The sequence below is a fragment of the Sminthopsis crassicaudata genome, chromosome 3, assembly GCF_048593235.1.
Source record: "Sminthopsis crassicaudata isolate SCR6 chromosome 3, ASM4859323v1, whole genome shotgun sequence".
Lineage (NCBI taxonomy): Eukaryota > Metazoa > Chordata > Mammalia > Dasyuromorphia > Dasyuridae > Sminthopsis > Sminthopsis crassicaudata.
Window position 1 is genome coordinate 14,911,639 of NC_133619.1, and position 18,051 is coordinate 14,929,689.

The 18,051-nt window shown below is 41.0% G+C and overlaps 1 protein-coding gene across 1 annotated transcript in view; it reads left to right on the plus strand.

The window, feature by feature from the left end:
• LEKR1 (leucine, glutamate and lysine rich 1) overlaps nt 1-18,051 on the plus strand; it is a 162,429-nt gene that overhangs the window by 65,534 nt on the left and 78,844 nt on the right. The window contains exon 4 of the mRNA XM_074298067.1: nt 9,985-10,104. Coding sequence (XP_074154168.1) covers nt 9,985-10,104 — 120 coding nt within the window. The remainder of the gene's footprint in view (nt 1-9,984; nt 10,105-18,051) is intronic.

An 18,051-nucleotide genomic window follows, 5' to 3' on the forward strand; every position in this document is an offset into this window, starting at 1 on the left:
TGGTGAGAATTTACTTTTTTCTTCTTCTTTTCTTTATTTTAATAATATTTTTGCAAATATGTACAAAAATAGTTTTCAACGTTCATCTATAAAACCTTGTGTTCCAAATTTTTCTCCTTTTCTCCTCTCTTCCTCCTCCTCAAGACAATAAACAGTATAATATAGGTTCTTCTTCTAAACATATTTCCATATTCATCATGCTGCTTAAGAAAAATCAGATCAAAAAGGAAAAAATGAGAACAACAACAACAAAAAAAAAAAACACCAAAAAAAAGGTGAAAATACGATGCTTTGATCCACATTCAGTCTCCATACTTCTCTCTCTAGATATAGATAGTACTTTCCATTACAAGTCTATTGAAATTTCCTTGAATCACCACATTGTTGAAAAGAGCCAAGTCCATCACAGTTGATCATCACATAGTAGAACAATTCTAGTTTCCTTTTCCATGCCTTTACTTTCTCACACTTGCTTCACAGTCCTTGGAATCCTTAGTGTGGCTATATAACCTTCACGTATTTTTTTGTGTTTGCAAATGCTCAGATTATTTTTTAAAAAACATTTTCAAACCCTGAAATTGCCCCTCATCTCATGATGATTGGCACTATCAATGTCCATAATAATAATGACATATTTACATAATGTCTTATAGTTTACAAAATTCTTTAAGTATATTATTTAATTTTACCTTAGAGCAACTTTTTGAGGGAAGTATTGTGAATATTATTATCCCCATTGTACAGAGGAGAAAACTGAGACTGGGAGCAATTGAATTGTGTGGGGTCATATAGCTGATATAAGACAGAGTCCACCCTCAGGTCTTCTGGCTCTGAATTCAGTGTTTTCATCTCAGTGTTGCATTATAGAAATGTAATAGAGAAAATATAAAAATTGGATGACCTACTTCTCAACACAGATGAATAGACATTATATACATCTATTAATTCCAAAATTACATTGCTTAATTCTTTAAATCTAGAAGTAATAATAAAAGATCGCAGGTCCTGGGATCATATCTAATTGACAATCAAAGAAATATGCCTGTGGCCAAAAATATCATACCTAGCAAAATTTTACTATTGAATCCAAAAAATGGACATTCAATGAACTTGCAGATTTCCAGGATTTTCTATCAGCCAAACCCAAACTTAATAGAAAATTTAGCATATAAGAGCCACTATCAAAGATCAATTTTAAGAAACTCAGCGTGGACAAATTATTGGTATTTTGGTTTTTTGTTTTTTTATTTTTTGTTTTTTTTACATAGGAAATGTATACCAAATGTTTAAGATTGCCATCAACAATAGGGTACCACAAAAAAAAAAAAAAAGATGGGGACAGAGTTAAGGTAAAAATAGTAATCATATTATATGAATGAAATACAGAGGAAGAATAGACCCAGAGGCATTAGAAGGGTGAGGAGAACTAACAGTTCCAAAAACCTACTCACGTGGAGAATGGGTTAAATAGGCAACACTACATATATACCATAAAGGGTATTGTATTCTCCAAAATCTATAAAGAGATTGGGGGGCAGGGAGGCAGCTAGATGGCGCAGTGGATAGAGCACCAGCCTTGAAATCAGGAGGACCTGAAAAACCTGAAAAAATAAAAATATATAGAAAGAAAGAAAGAAAGAAAGAAAGAAAGAGAGAGAGAGAGAGAGAGAGAGAGAGAGAGAGAAGAAAGAGAGAGAGAGAGAGAGAGAGAGAGAGAGAGAGAGAGAGAGAGAGAGAGAGAAAGAAAGAAAGAAAGAAAGAAAGAAAGAAAGAAAGAAAGAAAGAAAGAAAGAAAGAAAGAAAGAAAGAAAGAAAGAAAGAAAGAAAGAAAGAAAGAAAGAAAGAAAGAAAGAAAGAAAGAAAGAAAGAAAGAAAGAAAGAAAGAGAAAGGGATGGACAGATGAGGAAGCAAAGGGTCAGGGAAGAAAAGGGGAGGGATACTTGGTTGGGGGGAGGTTAAGTAATTAGCAAGACAGAGTAGAATTAAAGCAAAGAGTTAATAGGCATAGAAAAGGTGGGAGGGGCAGGGGCGGGTATATGTATTTGTGTATATCTACATATGTATACATACCTTTCTTAACTATAGCCTACAGGAGGGATGAAGGGATGTTTTAATACATACTTTCTTGATCTGGCAATTTATTGTTCTATATATCTCAAATCCTCCCTGATGATCTGCTGAACACATGACAATATTCTCCTCTGTTTTGTTTTATTTTGTATTTCTTTTCTGTTTTTCTTTCTTTCTTTCTTTCTTTCTTTCTTTCTTTCTTTCTTTCTTTCTTTCTTTCTTTCTTTCTTTCTTTCTTTCTTTCTTTCTTTCTTTCTTTTTTTTAACGAAATGAATCTGAAAGTGTTGGTTGAAGTAGGAAGTGGAAAATAAGAATTTTACAAGTATTTCTTCCCCAAATTAATTATAAATAAAAGTAATGGACAGCTTAGCCATTGTTAATGTAGAGTGTTTTCTCTTAAGGCCTTCCTCTATTAACTCAAAGATCTCCACCCAGGTTCCTGGGAACAAAACAGAAAGAAGTTGTTCAGGCAGGTGTTGTGATCCTGGCAGGGGGATGCTTGTTCTGGTCATCGAGCTTAGAGGACACAGAACATTCTGTTAGTACGGACTCTTCAGGAACAGTCTCTGACCCTACAGCAGCCTGTTCTCATACCGAGAGTGCTCACATTCTGGGCAGGGTCAGGACTATAAGGGAAAAGTCTGTGCTTGAATAGTACATACTGTCTTCTAATAGTTTATGATTAACTTTACCAAGATGATACAACATATACAGGAAAAGTGAACATGTTCATTATGATAATTTCCATTTAAAAGGATCATAGTGGACCACAGAATAGGCTCAGTTTGAACTAATGTGACATTCCCAGAGAGTATTGTTCCAGAGCCTGAATGGCCGGGTATATGAAACATTCATTAGGGGGATAAATTAAGTGAAGAGTTGTCCTCTCCCAGGTGCCCTTGAGAGGATTTTTTATTGATTTTATTTTTTTGTCAAAGAGGAAAAAATATCTAACAATGTTAGAAATACTTTTCCTAATTAGGTTACTGATCATTGGACTGTTCTTTGGGTTGGGAATATGGTGCCAGGCAAGTCGAACCACCACCACCTTCTTGACTGCAAAGACTGATAGAGACAGTGTAGGACTCTGATGCGATTTTATGAAATTGGCATCAGGAAGAGGCACTGCCATCTGCTTTGTTGCTGTAACCTTGGAATCGCAGCATCTTTCTTAAAGCTGAACCTTCTACAGGTGTTGTCTCCCTCATTAGAGCAGGGGCTGTGTAACTTCTCTGTCTCTATCTCCAACATTTAGCACGCTGCCTTGCACATAGTCATGCTTAATAGATCATTGATACTTTGATTCATTCACTGAAAGACAAGATCGTATAATGGCTAAAGAACTAACTTCTGAGTGAGGAAGACTTGGGTATCAATCACATACTAATCCTGTGGGGTAAGTCACTTGGTTTTCCTTTGTTCAGGCAACGCTAAATGCATGTGAATTGCAGAATAGCCACTAGTATTCACAGATATAGGGGTTTTCTTTTTTTTTCTTTTTTTGGTTATTTTTTAATTTTTTTAATTTTATAATTATAAATTTTTTGACACTACATATGCATGAGTAATTTTTTTTATAACATTATCCCTTGTATTCATTTTTCCAAATTTTCCCCTCCCTCCCTCTACTCCCTCCCCTAGATGACGGGCAATCCCATACATTTTACATGTGTTACAGTATAACCTAGATACAATAGGGGTTTTCTTCACTCTTAAGCTCTTTGCACCTATAAAATCACAGTTCTGACCCCCCAAAAAAAGAAATTATCTTTTAGTTTTTATTATTATTATTTAACTATTACTTTACTTTTCCCCAATTACATGTTAAAACAATTCTAAACACTTTTTAAAGTTGTGAGTCCTAAATTTTACCCCTCTCTCCCTTCCTTCCTTCCTCCCTGAGATGGTAAGAAATACAATATAGGTTACACATTTATAATCACATAAAACATTTCCATGTTAGTTATTTTGTACAAGAAGACTCAAAGAACAACAACAACAAAAAAGACAGTGAAAAATAGTGTGCTTCAGTCTGCTGTATTCAGACAATATCGGGTTCTTTCTCTGGGGGCATACAGTATGTTTCATTTTAGGCCCTTTGGGATTGTCTTAAATCATTGTAGGGTTGAGAATCGCTAAGTCATTCACAACTGTTCATTGTACAATATGGCTGTTACAGTGTATGGTGTTATACTGGTTCTACTCACTCCACTTTGCATGATTTCACATAAATCCAGCTTTTTCTGAAATCATCCTGCTTGTCATTTCTTACAGCACAATATATACCATCACACTCATATTCCACAATGTATTCAGCCATTCACCAGCTAACAGATACCTCCTGATTTCCAATTTTTTGTTACCAGAGAAAGAGTTGGTACACACACATATTATGCATATATATCAAATTTACAAATAGGTCCTTTCTCCTTTTAAAAAAAATCACTTTGGGATACAGACCTAGCAGTGGTATAGTTCGGTCAAAGGTACATAATTTACAGTCCTTTGGGTTATTAAAAAAAAAAAAAAAAAGTCCACAATTCTCTCCAGAATGGTTGGATCAGTTCACAACTCTTGCATTAATGCCTTAATTTTCTGACACCTCGTCCAACACTTACTGTTTCTGTCACAACAGTCAGTCTGATAGATAGGAGGTGCTTTTAATTTGTGCTTCTCCAATCACTAGTGATTTAGAGTATTTTTTCATATGACTATAGACACTTTGATTTCTTTATCTGAAAACTGTTCATAATCTTTGAGCATTTATCAAGTGGGGAATGATTTGTATATTTATAAATTTGACTCAATTCTCTAACTTATTTGGGAAATAAGAGCTTTGTTAGAGATACTTGCTGCAAAAAAATTTTCCCTGGTTTTTTGCTTTCCTTCTAATTTTAATTGTATTGTGTTTTTTGTGTAAAACTTTAATTTTACATTATCAAAATTATCAATTTTACATTTCATAATATTCTCTATATGTTACTTGGCTCTAAATTCTTCTTCATACATCTGACAGGTAAACCATACTTTATTAATTTGCTTATGGTATCACCTTTTATATGTAAGTCATGTATTTATTTTGATCTTATCTTGGCATAAGGTATAAAATATTGGTCTACACCATGTTTTCTGTTATATTGTTCTCCCAGTAGTTTTTGTCAAAAAAATGAGTTTTTCTCTTCTTTGGGTTTATCATGTACTAGATTTCTATGATCATTTACTTATTATTATCTAAAACAATAGTTTTCAGCATTTGGGGCTTTTCTTATAAACTTTATATAAGTTTACAAACATATATGGCAACTACAACATTTTACATATTAAGATTATTTTATTAATATTAATCTCAATTTTCTCATTCATCTCAATGAGATTCATGTAAATATGGGCCTGTGATATGTTACTGTCCCATAATTATTCCAAATATTTGCACAGGTGGAGAAACTAATGTATTTTGTAATACTTTTTGCACAAGTGCTACCATTTTCTTTTGTAATCCATATTAATAAGCCAGTTGTCTTTACCCTTCTGTAATTTTTGGTGGTGGTAACCTGAAGTTGAGTCAATAAAATAAGTTCTCCTTTTCTATAAACAAATCTACATGTCTCAGACATATATTTAATGCTTCTTTAGTGACCTAATGTTGGGTAAGATCATGGTTATGTTGCCCATTATGGATTTAGATAGTTTCACTGTCTTTCTTAGGCAACTTACTTTTGACTCCATTCTTCAAACTCAGTGGTTTATTCCTATTGAAAATCTTTACAATTGAGGAGTGGGTTTTTTTTCCAAAAGTATTTCTGTAATTTTTAACCTCTATCAAGTGATTCTCATTTTCCTTTTTCCATGAGTGTGTTATTTATTCATGATGATGATAATGATGTTGAATTACATCTCTGATTTTCATTTTTAGTAGAATTTTAGCAGCTAAATGAGCTTGGAGTTGGGGGGACCTGAATTCAAATATCCCTTAGACACTAGCTGTATGATCCTGAACAAGTCTCTTTACTCTGTTTGCCTCAATTTTCTCATATGTAAAATGTGCTAGAGATTACTTCTGCAAGAAAATCCCATGACTAAAACAACTCAACAACAAAATTAGAAACCAAAGTTTCAGTTATATGTATTTTTGTACCGTCACTATAAAAAGACAGCAAATATGGAGAAGGATGGTGACCTTCTTTAAGAAATATGAATTTGGGGAAGCTAGGGGGCGCAGTGGATAGAGCACCAGCCTTGAATTCAGGAGGATCCGAGTTCAAATCTGGTCTCAGACACTTAACACTTCCTAGCTGTGTGACCCTGGGCAAGTCACTCAACCCCAGTCTCAAAAAAAAAAAAAAAAAAAAAAAAAGAAATAAAGAAATATGAATTTTCCCCATTAGGCTAATTTAGTAAAAAAAAAAAAAAAAAAAAAAAAAAAAACATTCTGAAGGGGCAGAGGTCAAAAAAAGAGAATATTGTGTACCTTCCTACAGTTTGGTATGGCACAGTAACACAGGAATAACAACTCTTTTATGTATTCCTGCTCGACTATATGCACGTATAAGCCTGCTCCAGAATTATTTAAGGTATACAGATTTTATCACTATGCTGTTCACAGTTTATAACCTACTGTTTACTTTTCCCATGATTCCAAGACATTTATCTGCCACCTACATTGGCAGTTACCTTGCCTCATGGAATAGGAAACTTTTGTTTGCTGCAAATTAATGCAAATTATTTTTAGAATAGAGAACCTGGAGAAAAAAAGAGAATTTTTTTCATCTCTGGGGTTTCGTAAAATGCATTGCTATAACTTGTGGAATAAAAAGCATAAACATATTAAGTTATTAAAATGTAAATATTTTCTTTTTGGCACTATTCTATAATTATGAGTTTAGTGTACAGCTTAGTATACTAAGTAACAATGGTGGATGCATGTATTTTCTATAGAACTGGTTTGTGTGAATTTCTGTTACTTTAACAGCTATATAGATGTTTATTATTGCTGTTGAGTCATTTCACATGTGTCTGGCTCTTTGTGATTCCCAGTTTGGAGTTTTCTTGGTAAAAGTACTATAGACATTACCCACTGATTGTATTAGAGAATAATTAATCAGTTAATATTAGCTGAGTGTTTGGCATTCAGTAGGTTCTTTGATAACATGGTCTGTGGACTGAGAAACATTTGCCTTTATAAATTATCTTTTGTTAAATTTATTATTCTAACAAACCAAAGGCAAAATGTTCATGTTTGTGTGCACATATATAATATTAATAAAGATGCTCTCCAAGAAGATAAATTTCTCTTAAAAGGCTCTCACCTTGAGTCTCTGTTCTCTGTACTCTATATAGATGTTTCAGGGGAGCCTGTCTCAAAGTTTTGTTCAACATGCTACCTTAGCAAATCAAACCTCTAGTTAGAAAAGGTAATGAAGTTTGATTGGGTAGCCGAGAGCAGTTGATAATGGGGAAGGACACTGTTCATGACCTCTAGCACTAGAAAACCTTAGCCCCCAGAACTGTGAAGGGACTTAGTGCACCATGACAAATGGGCAAATAGCCCCAGAACCTGGACTGTGTGGATGGGCTCGATGAGGGAAAACAAGAGGATGTTCTTGATGGCTTGATGATTTCAGGTGAAAGAGAGAAGGCCCTTGTGTTGAAGAGGAATAAAGGAGGATCAAAAGATGGTTCATATTTTAGAAAGGGCGCTGATAAGCTGGAAAGAATCCAGAGAAAGGCAAGCAATATGAAGAGCCTTGAGTTCATTTCCTATGATAATGGGTTGAAGGAGTTGAAGATATTTAGCCTGGGGGACTAGAAAGATCAGGGAGGGTGTAATAACAGGATTCCAGTACTAGGAAAGCTTTCTTGTTGAGAAGGATTAGATTTATTTTGTTTGGCCCCATGGAATAGTAGGAAGAGCTGGTGGGAAGAAGTTGTGGAGGGATAGACACTGGCTCTGGGGAGGAAAATGCCTTCATATCATAATTAGAGCTATCCTCAGGGGAATGGGCTGCACTGGGGGTGGGAAGGGATTAGGTTCTTCTTCCTTGGAAGTCTTGAAATAGAGGCTAGATTGTCACTTGTCATCATGGCCAGGTAGCTGTTGAGAACAGATCTCTTTCCTATTAGAAATTCTGCCATATTTGATTCTGTGAGTGAGACTATTTAATGTGGAGAAGATGTAGGACAAGCATGAGGATGATCTTCAAGCATTTAAAGAACAGTTATAAGAAGAGATAGTCTTTGATTGTCTCTGGATCAGAGCATAGAGCAGCAGTGAGGGGTGGTCTTTATAGAGTCAATGAAAGCTGCCCCCCAAGTGAGGTGGGCGGCCTTGGGGAGCAGTGTAGGTACTTGTAAGGAGCTGAAACTCTTGAGTCAATGCACAGAGATGGGACAATCGAGCACTTGAGGCTAATTACTGATTGGACAATACTCTATAAGAATATGCTTGGAAAATGGCCCTTCCCACTATCCTGTGCTAGCCCAATTGTTTGGTGTATACAGAGAATTGTGGGAGGGACTAGGAGGTGCAGGGAGACCAGCCAGGGTCACTTCTGCAAGAGAGAAGAGGCAGTGAAATCGCAGAGATCCTACGTGGCCACCCTCTTCACTTCTCTGGCTAAAAACCTAGAATAAAGACTTTTGCTTATCTTGGTACGGCTGAATCCAAGGTACTCAGGGTGCTAACGCGGTCACCACATGTACATGTTTCCACAATTATCTTGTGGATATCAGATCAAAAAGGAAAAGAAATGAGAAAGAAAACAAAAACTAAGCAAACAACAACAAAAAAGGTGAAAACACTATGTTGTGATCCACACTCAGTCCCCCCAGTCCTCTCTGGGTGCAGACGGCTCTATCACAAGACTATTGGAACAGGCCTGAATCACATCCCTGTTGAAAAGAGCCACATGCGTCACAATTGACCATCACATAATCTTTTTTTTTTATAATATTATCCCTTGTATTCATTTTTCCAAATTACCCCCCCTCCCTCTATTCCCTCCCCCCGACGACAGGCAATACCATACATTTTACATGTGTTACAATATAGTCTAGGTACAATACATGTGTGTGAATATCATTTTCTTGTTGCACAATAAACATTAGAATCCGAAGGTACATGCAACCTGGGCAGACAGATATTAGTGCTAACAATTTACATTCCCCTCCCAGTGTTCCTTCTCTGGGTGTAGCTACCTCTGTCCATCATTGATCAACTGGAAGTGAGTTGGATCTTCTTTATGTTGAAGATTTCCACTTCCATCAGAATACATCCTCATACAGTATTGTTGTTGAAGTGTACAGTGATCTTCTGGTTCTGCTCATTTCACTCGGCATCAGTTGATTTAAGTCTCTCCAGGCCTCTCTGTATTCCTCCTGCTGGTCATTTCTTACCGAGCAATAATATTCCATAACCTTCATATACCACAATTTACCCAACCATTCTCCAACTGATGGACATCCATTCATCTTCCAGTTTCTAGCTACAACAAAAAGAGCTGCCACAAACATTTTGGCACATATATGTTTCTTTCCGCTCTTTAGTATTTCTTTGGGATATAATCCCAGTAGTAGCGCTGCTGGGTCAAAGGGTATGCACAGTTTGATAACTTTTTGGGCATAATTCCAGATGACCATCACATAATCTTGCTGTAGCTGTGTACAATGATCTCCTGCTTCTACTCACTTAACTCTGCATCAGTTCATGAAAGTCTCTCCAGGGCTCTCTGAAATCATCTCAGCAGAGACATTCTGTAGGAAGTGCCCAGTCTTCTTCACAGGAGTGTGTTTTGTGACCCATAAGGCTCCATAGACATGCGAGTCATTGTCACCTACATGATAATCATTTCTTTTAACAAACAATGGTAATTTCTAAATATTTTAAAATTTACTGAATTTTTTTTTATATTTTTAGAATTAAAGATCTAAGCATGCAATTAGAAAAGCAACAAAAACAATTTCAGAGCGTGAATGAAGAACTGAGACATTATCAAGACGAGCTAAAAGTTGCCCACAGACAGTCACAGCAGTACAGGTAAGATGTATGTCCCTAAGGGAGAAATAGCTAATTAAAATATTTCATGGAATGGTCACAAAGGGAGGACCATATTGATTGAAAAAAATAGTGTCTTTTCTGCAAAGACTTTGGATCACTAGGAATTAGAAAGATATAGATGTTGCATTAGTTTTATTTTTTATAATTAAAAATAATGGTGCATTAACACTGATTTATTATTTTAAGCACATTCAGCATGATGGCACAATTGAAAGAAAATGAATAGAACAAACAAATTACAGAAATAATGCTTTATATTTTTCAGTTTCACCATTTCAAAGCAGGATTATTATTGTCCCTCCCAAACACGCGGGCTGGAGTTAATCACACCCAAAAGTGGAAAAAACTCTCAATATTTGCTTTTCTAAGTCGAGCTGAATAAATTGGGCAGATTCTTGCCTGAAGAGTGGCTGCTTTGCAAACTTAGTGATTTCAATCCACTTTTGTTCGTAAAAGATGAAACATGAGTAAATAGGAAAAATGCTCATTTTTTTTTATATCTTTGGGGAAAATGTTCAGGGGAAAAAAAAAAGTATTGTTGTGGTTTTGTTTTGAAATAGACCCTCCCCTCAACTCCCCGTTAGAACCAGGCCATGTTGCCTTATTACCCCGATGTGGAGGTGACCCGAACTCCCAAAGGCTGAAGCCCAAGGAGGCTGAGATTTGGCAGAGAGTTGAACTGGAAAGTCATGCAGTCCTAGACTTGGCAACCTCCTTGATGTCTGTTTTCCAGAGGCCAGCCTTGGCAAGAGAAAAGATTTATTACTACGAGATTGGTCACTAGGTGATGAATTCTTTTTTGTCAGTCACAGCAATTCATGAAAACTGACTGCCCCGAGGCGTGGGAAGGTGGCCATTTGCGTCAGTGAAGGGAGTACCCACATTAGGACACTATGGAGTGCCATGATGCAATGCCCGGTGATAATTTTCATGTTCTCTAGCTTCAGGGCTGTTGGGCATCATCCTTCCCTGTTTACATCATTGTGCCAGCTGGTGATGTGACCCCGGGCACTGAACAAATGCCACTTTGGAGCCCCCTTCCCCCAATCACCATCCCCTAACTGCATCTGGAGCTGGAGGCTCCTTTTTATTCTCTGTCTTGCTTCATTGTCATTAAGATAGATAAGAAATGACTGAGTGTATTTTCAAAGTGAAGAGCTGATCCTTTATTATCCATGTAGCAGTCTCTCCCCAGGAGGAGATGGCTAAGCCTCTGACCCCGGTATTCATGTGCAAACCCCCCGAGCCTAGGTTTGGGAAGGGGACAAAGATAGAGGGAAGATACAGACTGGAACTGGTCCAGCAGGGAATGGCCATCAGAGAGGGACGGGGACCTGGATCATCCGAGAAGTCTGTGAGGACCCAAGAGGGAAGAAGCTGAGGCTGGAGAGAAGGGAGACAGCCGGCCCCAGGGGCCCCAGAGAGAAGGGAGACAGCCAGCCCCAGGGGCCCTAGAGAGAAGGGAGACAGCCAGCCCCAGGGGCCCTAGAGAGAAGGGAGACAGCCAGCCCCAGGGGCCCCAGAGAGAAAGGGAGACAGCCAGCCCCAGGGACCCCAGAGAGAAGGGAGACAGCCAGCCCCAGGGGCCCCAGAGAGAAGGGAGACAGCCAGCCCCAGGGGCCCCAGAGAGAAGGGAGACAGCCAGCCCCAGGGACCCCAGAGAGAAGGGAGACAGCCGGCCCCAGGGGCCCCAGAGAGAAGGGAGACAGCCGGCCCCCGGGGCCCTAGAGAGAAGGGAGACAGCCAGCCCCCGGGGCCCTAGAGAGAAGCCTGGACTTTATTTGCCATCATTCTTGGAGGAGAGGAATCTTATTGGAAGAGTGGAAGGAAGCACCTAGCACCAGAGACAGAGGGCACAGGGTAAGAAAGATGACAATAGAGACTCCTGGAGACAATTAGTGGGAAGACCCACATAGATCCTGTGGGAAGCAGAGTGACTGTTAATCAACTATTCTGTGTTTTGTTGCATAAATAAGTTGTTTTCCATATTTAATGCTTATTAGCTAGAGAGCAGGAGACTCGAGGGCCATTTCCAAAAGTGGTTGCCTTTCCTCCCAGGCCTCCCAGGAGGGCAGCCCTCCCTGGGCCACCTTTCCTTGGCTGGGGTGGACTCCGACTTGTGAAAGTGGTCCTCCCAGTTCTGGAGTGGAGGCCTCCCACCCGGAGGGCCGCTCCCAAACCAGGATCCAAGGCCTTGTCGTTGCTGTGCAAAGGCCTCTGCTCTCTCATCACTCAGTGGGCCTCCAAGGCTGTTTTGTAATGCTTTGGGAATATGATTTGTATAGAGAAAGTCCCATTAAGCCTGTTTGATTTATGAAGTAGGGGTGTGTGTGTGTGTGTGTGTGTGTGTGTGTGTGTGTGTGTGTGTGTGTGTGTGTTTTGTGTACAGAGGGGTTGGGCTGAGCAGATGGGGGTCACACCCAAGTCCTGGAGGTCGGGGCTAGGGCTTATTAGAAAGAGCAGCAGCTCAGAGAGAGACAGAGTGAGAGACAGAGCTCAGAGGAGGAACAGAGCCCTTCCCATATTTCGAAAATCTTGCCTAAAGCAGCCCCTGTCCCCTGCCCGCCTTCCAGAGACTTGGGAGGTGCTCCTTGACACTTGTCTGAGCAGGCAAGTACAGGGGGAAAGAGAGCTTATGGGACTGTGTGTTGATAACTAGAGGATCCTGAAGGGGGGAGGGAGGCGGAGAACAGAACCAGTCCAGAACTAGCTGTGCCCATCAAAATAATGCCATGAAATCCTCAGGGCACATCACGTACACAGGGCCTGGCTGGCCAGCTCAGTGGGAGCTGGGGGCGGGGCGGGGTGGCAGAGGGTGAGCCCTGGTCACAGAGACCCGGGAGAGGAAGCTGTGATTTGTGGGACGGGGGGTGTCTGAAGGGCACTCTCAGAGACTGTTTGATGGCACGCTTCCACAGAAATTATTTCCAAACATTAATGAAGCCGACGTTTCAGTTACGGACAAAAGCCCAAACTCCATTTTGTTCAACTGTCAGGCTGCTGCTTTCCCCCGGAAGTCACGTGTCTCTCTCACCTGTGGCTTTCTAAAAAGAGGGGGGGGACCCGACTCAATCTCTGATTCAATGCCATGAACACATTGTAGACGAATGAAGTCTTTGTTGAGAGACCGACCCGGTCCCTGAAAGGAGGGTTGTACACGCCCGGATTTGCCAGACAGCTGCCAGCTGGGAACCATCATCGATGGTTACAGATAGTCTTCCTGTCTGTCCAGCAGATTTTAGGATCCCTGCCTGTGTCTGGGAATTCTGGGCATGCAAAGAAGCAGGAGCTCTCCAGAGTTCTTTCTAAAAGAGAACAGGATGGTTTTTGGAGGGTCACGAACGCCATCAATGGATGGGGCCACAAGAATCGGCTAATTCAGAAGTCTCAGCCTGCCTAGAAAAGCTGCGTTAGAACAGGTTCAAAGGAAGGGTCCATGGCCGGCTCTGTGCAGGGTTAGAGATATACAGCTGGAAGGAGGGGTAAGGAGGCCCAGTCCCATTATTCTCCAGGTGAGGAAACTGAGTCCAGAGAGATGAAGACCCTGCGGGGGGCGCAGGTCAGTGAGCACCAAACTGCCGCCAGCCCCGGCTCTGACTCCTCCCTACTCCGGAGCCTGTGGGGAGATGCGGCCATCCCTCTAGTCCAGTCAGTCGCAGAACCTCGACAGTGAATTCCTTCAGGAGCCTTGGAGCTTGAGAAAGGGGTGGAAGCGTGAAAGGAGTGATGGCAACGTCAAAGTCCATTCACCCCTCAGAACATATGCAGTGATCTTACAAGTTGAAGATGAGAACAAACAAAAAGGGCCCCTAATATCATATGATGCGATATAAAATAAGTTGAATTCAAATCTCCAAACCTCACAAACATTCATCCTCCAATATGGAAACGGCTACAGGAACAAAAATGAAACTCTCCCCACCTGAGGGATTATACCCCCTGAACTCGCATTTTATTCTCTAATTGGTTATAAATGTCAGACTCTGGATGTCCAGCACGGGTCCCTCCCCCTGGTGGAGGGCGACTCGGGATCATGAAGACTCCACCAATAAGGCACCAGCTCTAGTAGGGCCTACCAGGCAAACTCGGGTCTTTGGACCAAACACAAATTCATCTCTGTAGAAGCTTCTTATTCCCCTTTCCCCTCACAGTGTTCGCTAATGGTGAATCCTTTTCTGGCCATCTCAAGAGCATCTTCCCGATGCCACGTATCAGCTGAAGAAGGTTTCTCACTGCTCCAAACCCATTCTTGAGCGGTTGAAGAAGTGCCCCCTTGCAATGTTGGCGCTTCTCTTATAACTACCAGCCAATCCTGCTGCCCAGGTTTCCATTTGGCGTTTTCTCGGCAAACATTTAATGGTTCGCCATTTCCTTCTCCACTTCGTTTTACTGATAAGGAATGAGGCAAACAGGGTAAAGTCACCCAGCTAGTGAGTGTCTCGGGTGGGATTTGAACTCACGAAGACAAGTCTTCCTCTAGGCCCAGGGCTCTCTCCACCATGTCACTTAGCTGCCTGGCCCAGGTTTCTTCAGATCGGGCTAAAAAAGTCACCCAGGTTAAGTAAGAGCCCTTTCGTTCTGATGCATGGGACAGAATGACCTAATTACTTAATCTTCTTTGAAAGCTACATGAGATCATCTTCTGAAGCTTGAGAGGAATGACCCCAGAGGATGATGGAGAGGAAGCACTTCTGGTTCATTTACTTGAGCACCAAGAGAGCCACAGAGGGAAAGATATGGGCAAAAGAACCCCAAATAAAAGTGGGAATGATCGGAAGTTTGCTGTACAACTTACCGTAAACTAGCATGTCCCGGGGAGATGGATTGTAGCCCCTTATAAGACGGAGGAGGACTATTCTGGAGCCTGGTTTGGGCATCTGAGGGAGCCTGACCAGGCACCCTGCACCCGTATTACAGTCTTTGAGCCGTCTTTCAGGGGGCCACTGGACTATGACCAACGGAGAGCTTTAGGTCACTTTGCTCTTTCAGATTTTTCTCTTAATGGTGTAATTGCAATCATACCTAATCACCTCGCCTCCAGCAAGGCTTTGTTCCTGCTCAGCATTCCCTCTGAAATTATTATTTCCAATCAGCCTCTGGGAAAGAAGCAATTGTAACCAGGTGGACGCTGGTAGAGGTGACTCAGAGTATCCTCTAGAAGTGGAGAAGCTTTGGAACCCCCCCCCATGATTTATCTAGGCGGACATCGTACAGGCAGCCCCCTCCCTGAGACAAGAACCCTGAATGGTCAGAATTGCAGCCCTTAGGCCCACCCTTCTTCAGGACCTGGAGGCTTCAAGGGGGCCCCATGGAACATCCGAGGCCTGCCAAGAGTCTCTGAACTAGGGGGTGGCCAAGCTGGAGCCCGTTTCTGGTGTGAAGTTTGTTCTTTGTACCCATGCTTCCTTACTAGAGTCTCCTTTCTCTGAATGCGGCTTCTGCCCCAAAGATTCAGTCAGTCATTTGGAACTCAGAGAGCCTTTCCCCATAGGAGCGATGTCAGAGTCTCGGCCAGGAGCAGTAATGACAGTTTACAGAGACACTGCGTCTCCATCACCACAGCACCCCATCAGGCGCACAGTCAGGCCATGGAGGACCACCATTCAGTCACCAGGCGTTTGCCAGGCTCACTGTGGCCCCCTGAGAACCGGGACGTGCAAAGACAAGTTTGGTCCGGTCGGTCAGAGAAGGTGCCCTTGGCTCAGGCCTCCATGGACTTCTGCTGCCCTCAGCAGCCCAGAGGCACAAGAATTACAGGCCTGGAATTATAAGTGTCCCTTCTTTTGGCCATCCACCCATCCCCCCAAAAGCCAGTCCCCTTCTACTGAGGGTAGATGATCTCAGCTAGATTTAAGAGTCTGCTTCAGTGGATCCCAGAGCTCTTGCACGTGGGCTTCTCTCCAACTTGTAGATCACAGCTTATCAACCATTCTCTTCCTCCCAGAACCTCATTAATTTACACAGGATTTAGAATAAATGTTATTTAGCTGAAAGTTGCCGTAATCCGGGAAGGCCAGAGGCAGAATTGAGCAGGAAAAGATCTAGCCTCTGTCCTGGAAACTTAACACTGTGTTATAGAAGGACCCAGAGGCCCTCAGAGATGTGCCAGTGGACTGAGTGATAGAACCCCTACCCAACGGGGAAGGCTTCCCGTAGGCCCAGGCCACAGTTATGAAGCTGCTGGGCTGCTCTCTGTAAGCAGGCTGCCTAAAAACTCCCTGGATGCTCTGCTGGAAAATGGGCAACTCGTGGAACTCATCAAGGTAGCCTGTGGAGGTGAGACTCACTACCAGTGCAGTTATTGTGGGTGGCTCCAGTGCCCCAGGGCAGTCTGGCCCAAAGGTGGAACTTAGACCCAAGAGCTCTGACTCCATCACACTGGGCTGCCTCTCTTTCCTGCTCTGACAATTCACACAAAGATGTGATCTGATTTCCCCAAAGGTTCCTGCATTTTAAGCATAAAATGCTTTGCTTAACTTGAATTAATTTTTAATTGGAAAAAAAAAAAACTATGTGGTAAATTATCTGAACAAGGAAGACCATACATTTTATAGAGTCATGTCAATGGTACAGAAAAGTTCTAATGCCAAACCCCAAGCCTAATAATGCTAAAGTTTTAATGCTAAAAATAGGATTTGTATTTGAAAAAAAAACATTAAAAGATATAGGAATAGACAGGTTTTTTGTTACGGTAAATATTTTCATGAGATTTCAGACAAATTTAGAAACTGAGTCAAAAATTCTCTTTCATGGCTCTTTGTGGAATATAGATGATCCTGAACTCTTAGAAGTCTATAACTGGGAGGAGGAATGGATCAATACATGCAAATTTAATGTGGTAATGCACTTTTCCATATACTCTGAATGTATATTTCTATTTATATTGCCAATTTGTTAAAAATTAATTACCCAGAAAAAATGGCTAGGAAAGATTATGCATCTAGTGTATCTAAACTGAGCACCTAAGAAAATTCTTTACCTGATTACATTTTATCTGAGGACTGCATATTTTAGTGGTTTTAAAACTATTAACACACCACATAAAGAATATTTCACCAAGTAGGTATTGCATTATATCATTGTAATAATTATTAGATGTTTAGTTATCAAGTCATCCCATGTGGTGGGAGTGGGGAGGTTTGTGGCAAGACTTGTCTTTCCAATTTCACAGAATTTTCCTGTAGCTACATGGTAAAGGGTGGGAAAAGTCTTATTATAAATATTGGATACTTTTATTTAAGTATGGTTTTTGCAAATTAGATTATGTAGAATGGTGTTTCAGAATGTTTGTTTATGCACTAGTTGAATTTCTCTTGTTACTTGTTCTTGATAAGGGAGAACTGCAAAGGAATAAAAATACACATCAGAAAGGGGGGGTCTATAACCAGAACCCCAGCTCAGGTAGATCCATGGAAGGGAAACCTTTGCATATAGGCCTTGATAAGTGGCTGTCCCTCTGCTCCTTGAAGACTAACCCCATCAAGGGTAAAGTCTGCCCTCACCAAAATTCTGACAACCAGGTGATGAATTTAATATTGTCTATAGCAACTGCAGTGGTCCTCAAACTTTAAATAGGGGGCCGGTTCCCTGTCCCTCAGACTGTGGAAGGGCCGGACTATAGTAAAAACAAAAACTCACCCTCTGTCTCTGCCCCTTAGCCCATTTGCCATAACCCGGCGGACCGATGAACGTCCTCAGTGGGCCGCATGTGGCCCACGGGCCGTAGTTTGAGAACCCCTGATAGACAGAGGTTGCAGTCTGCTTGCATCACTGGAGGAAGTCTGGTGCTTTTGAAGTCGTGAAGTAGATTAGAAATAGTCACAACAATATGAAAGTTAAGAAGGAAGCATCAATAATGGAAATCTTTAAATATTTTACTTGTAGCTGTATATTTAGAAAGTTTTTAATAGCACAAAACTGTAATAA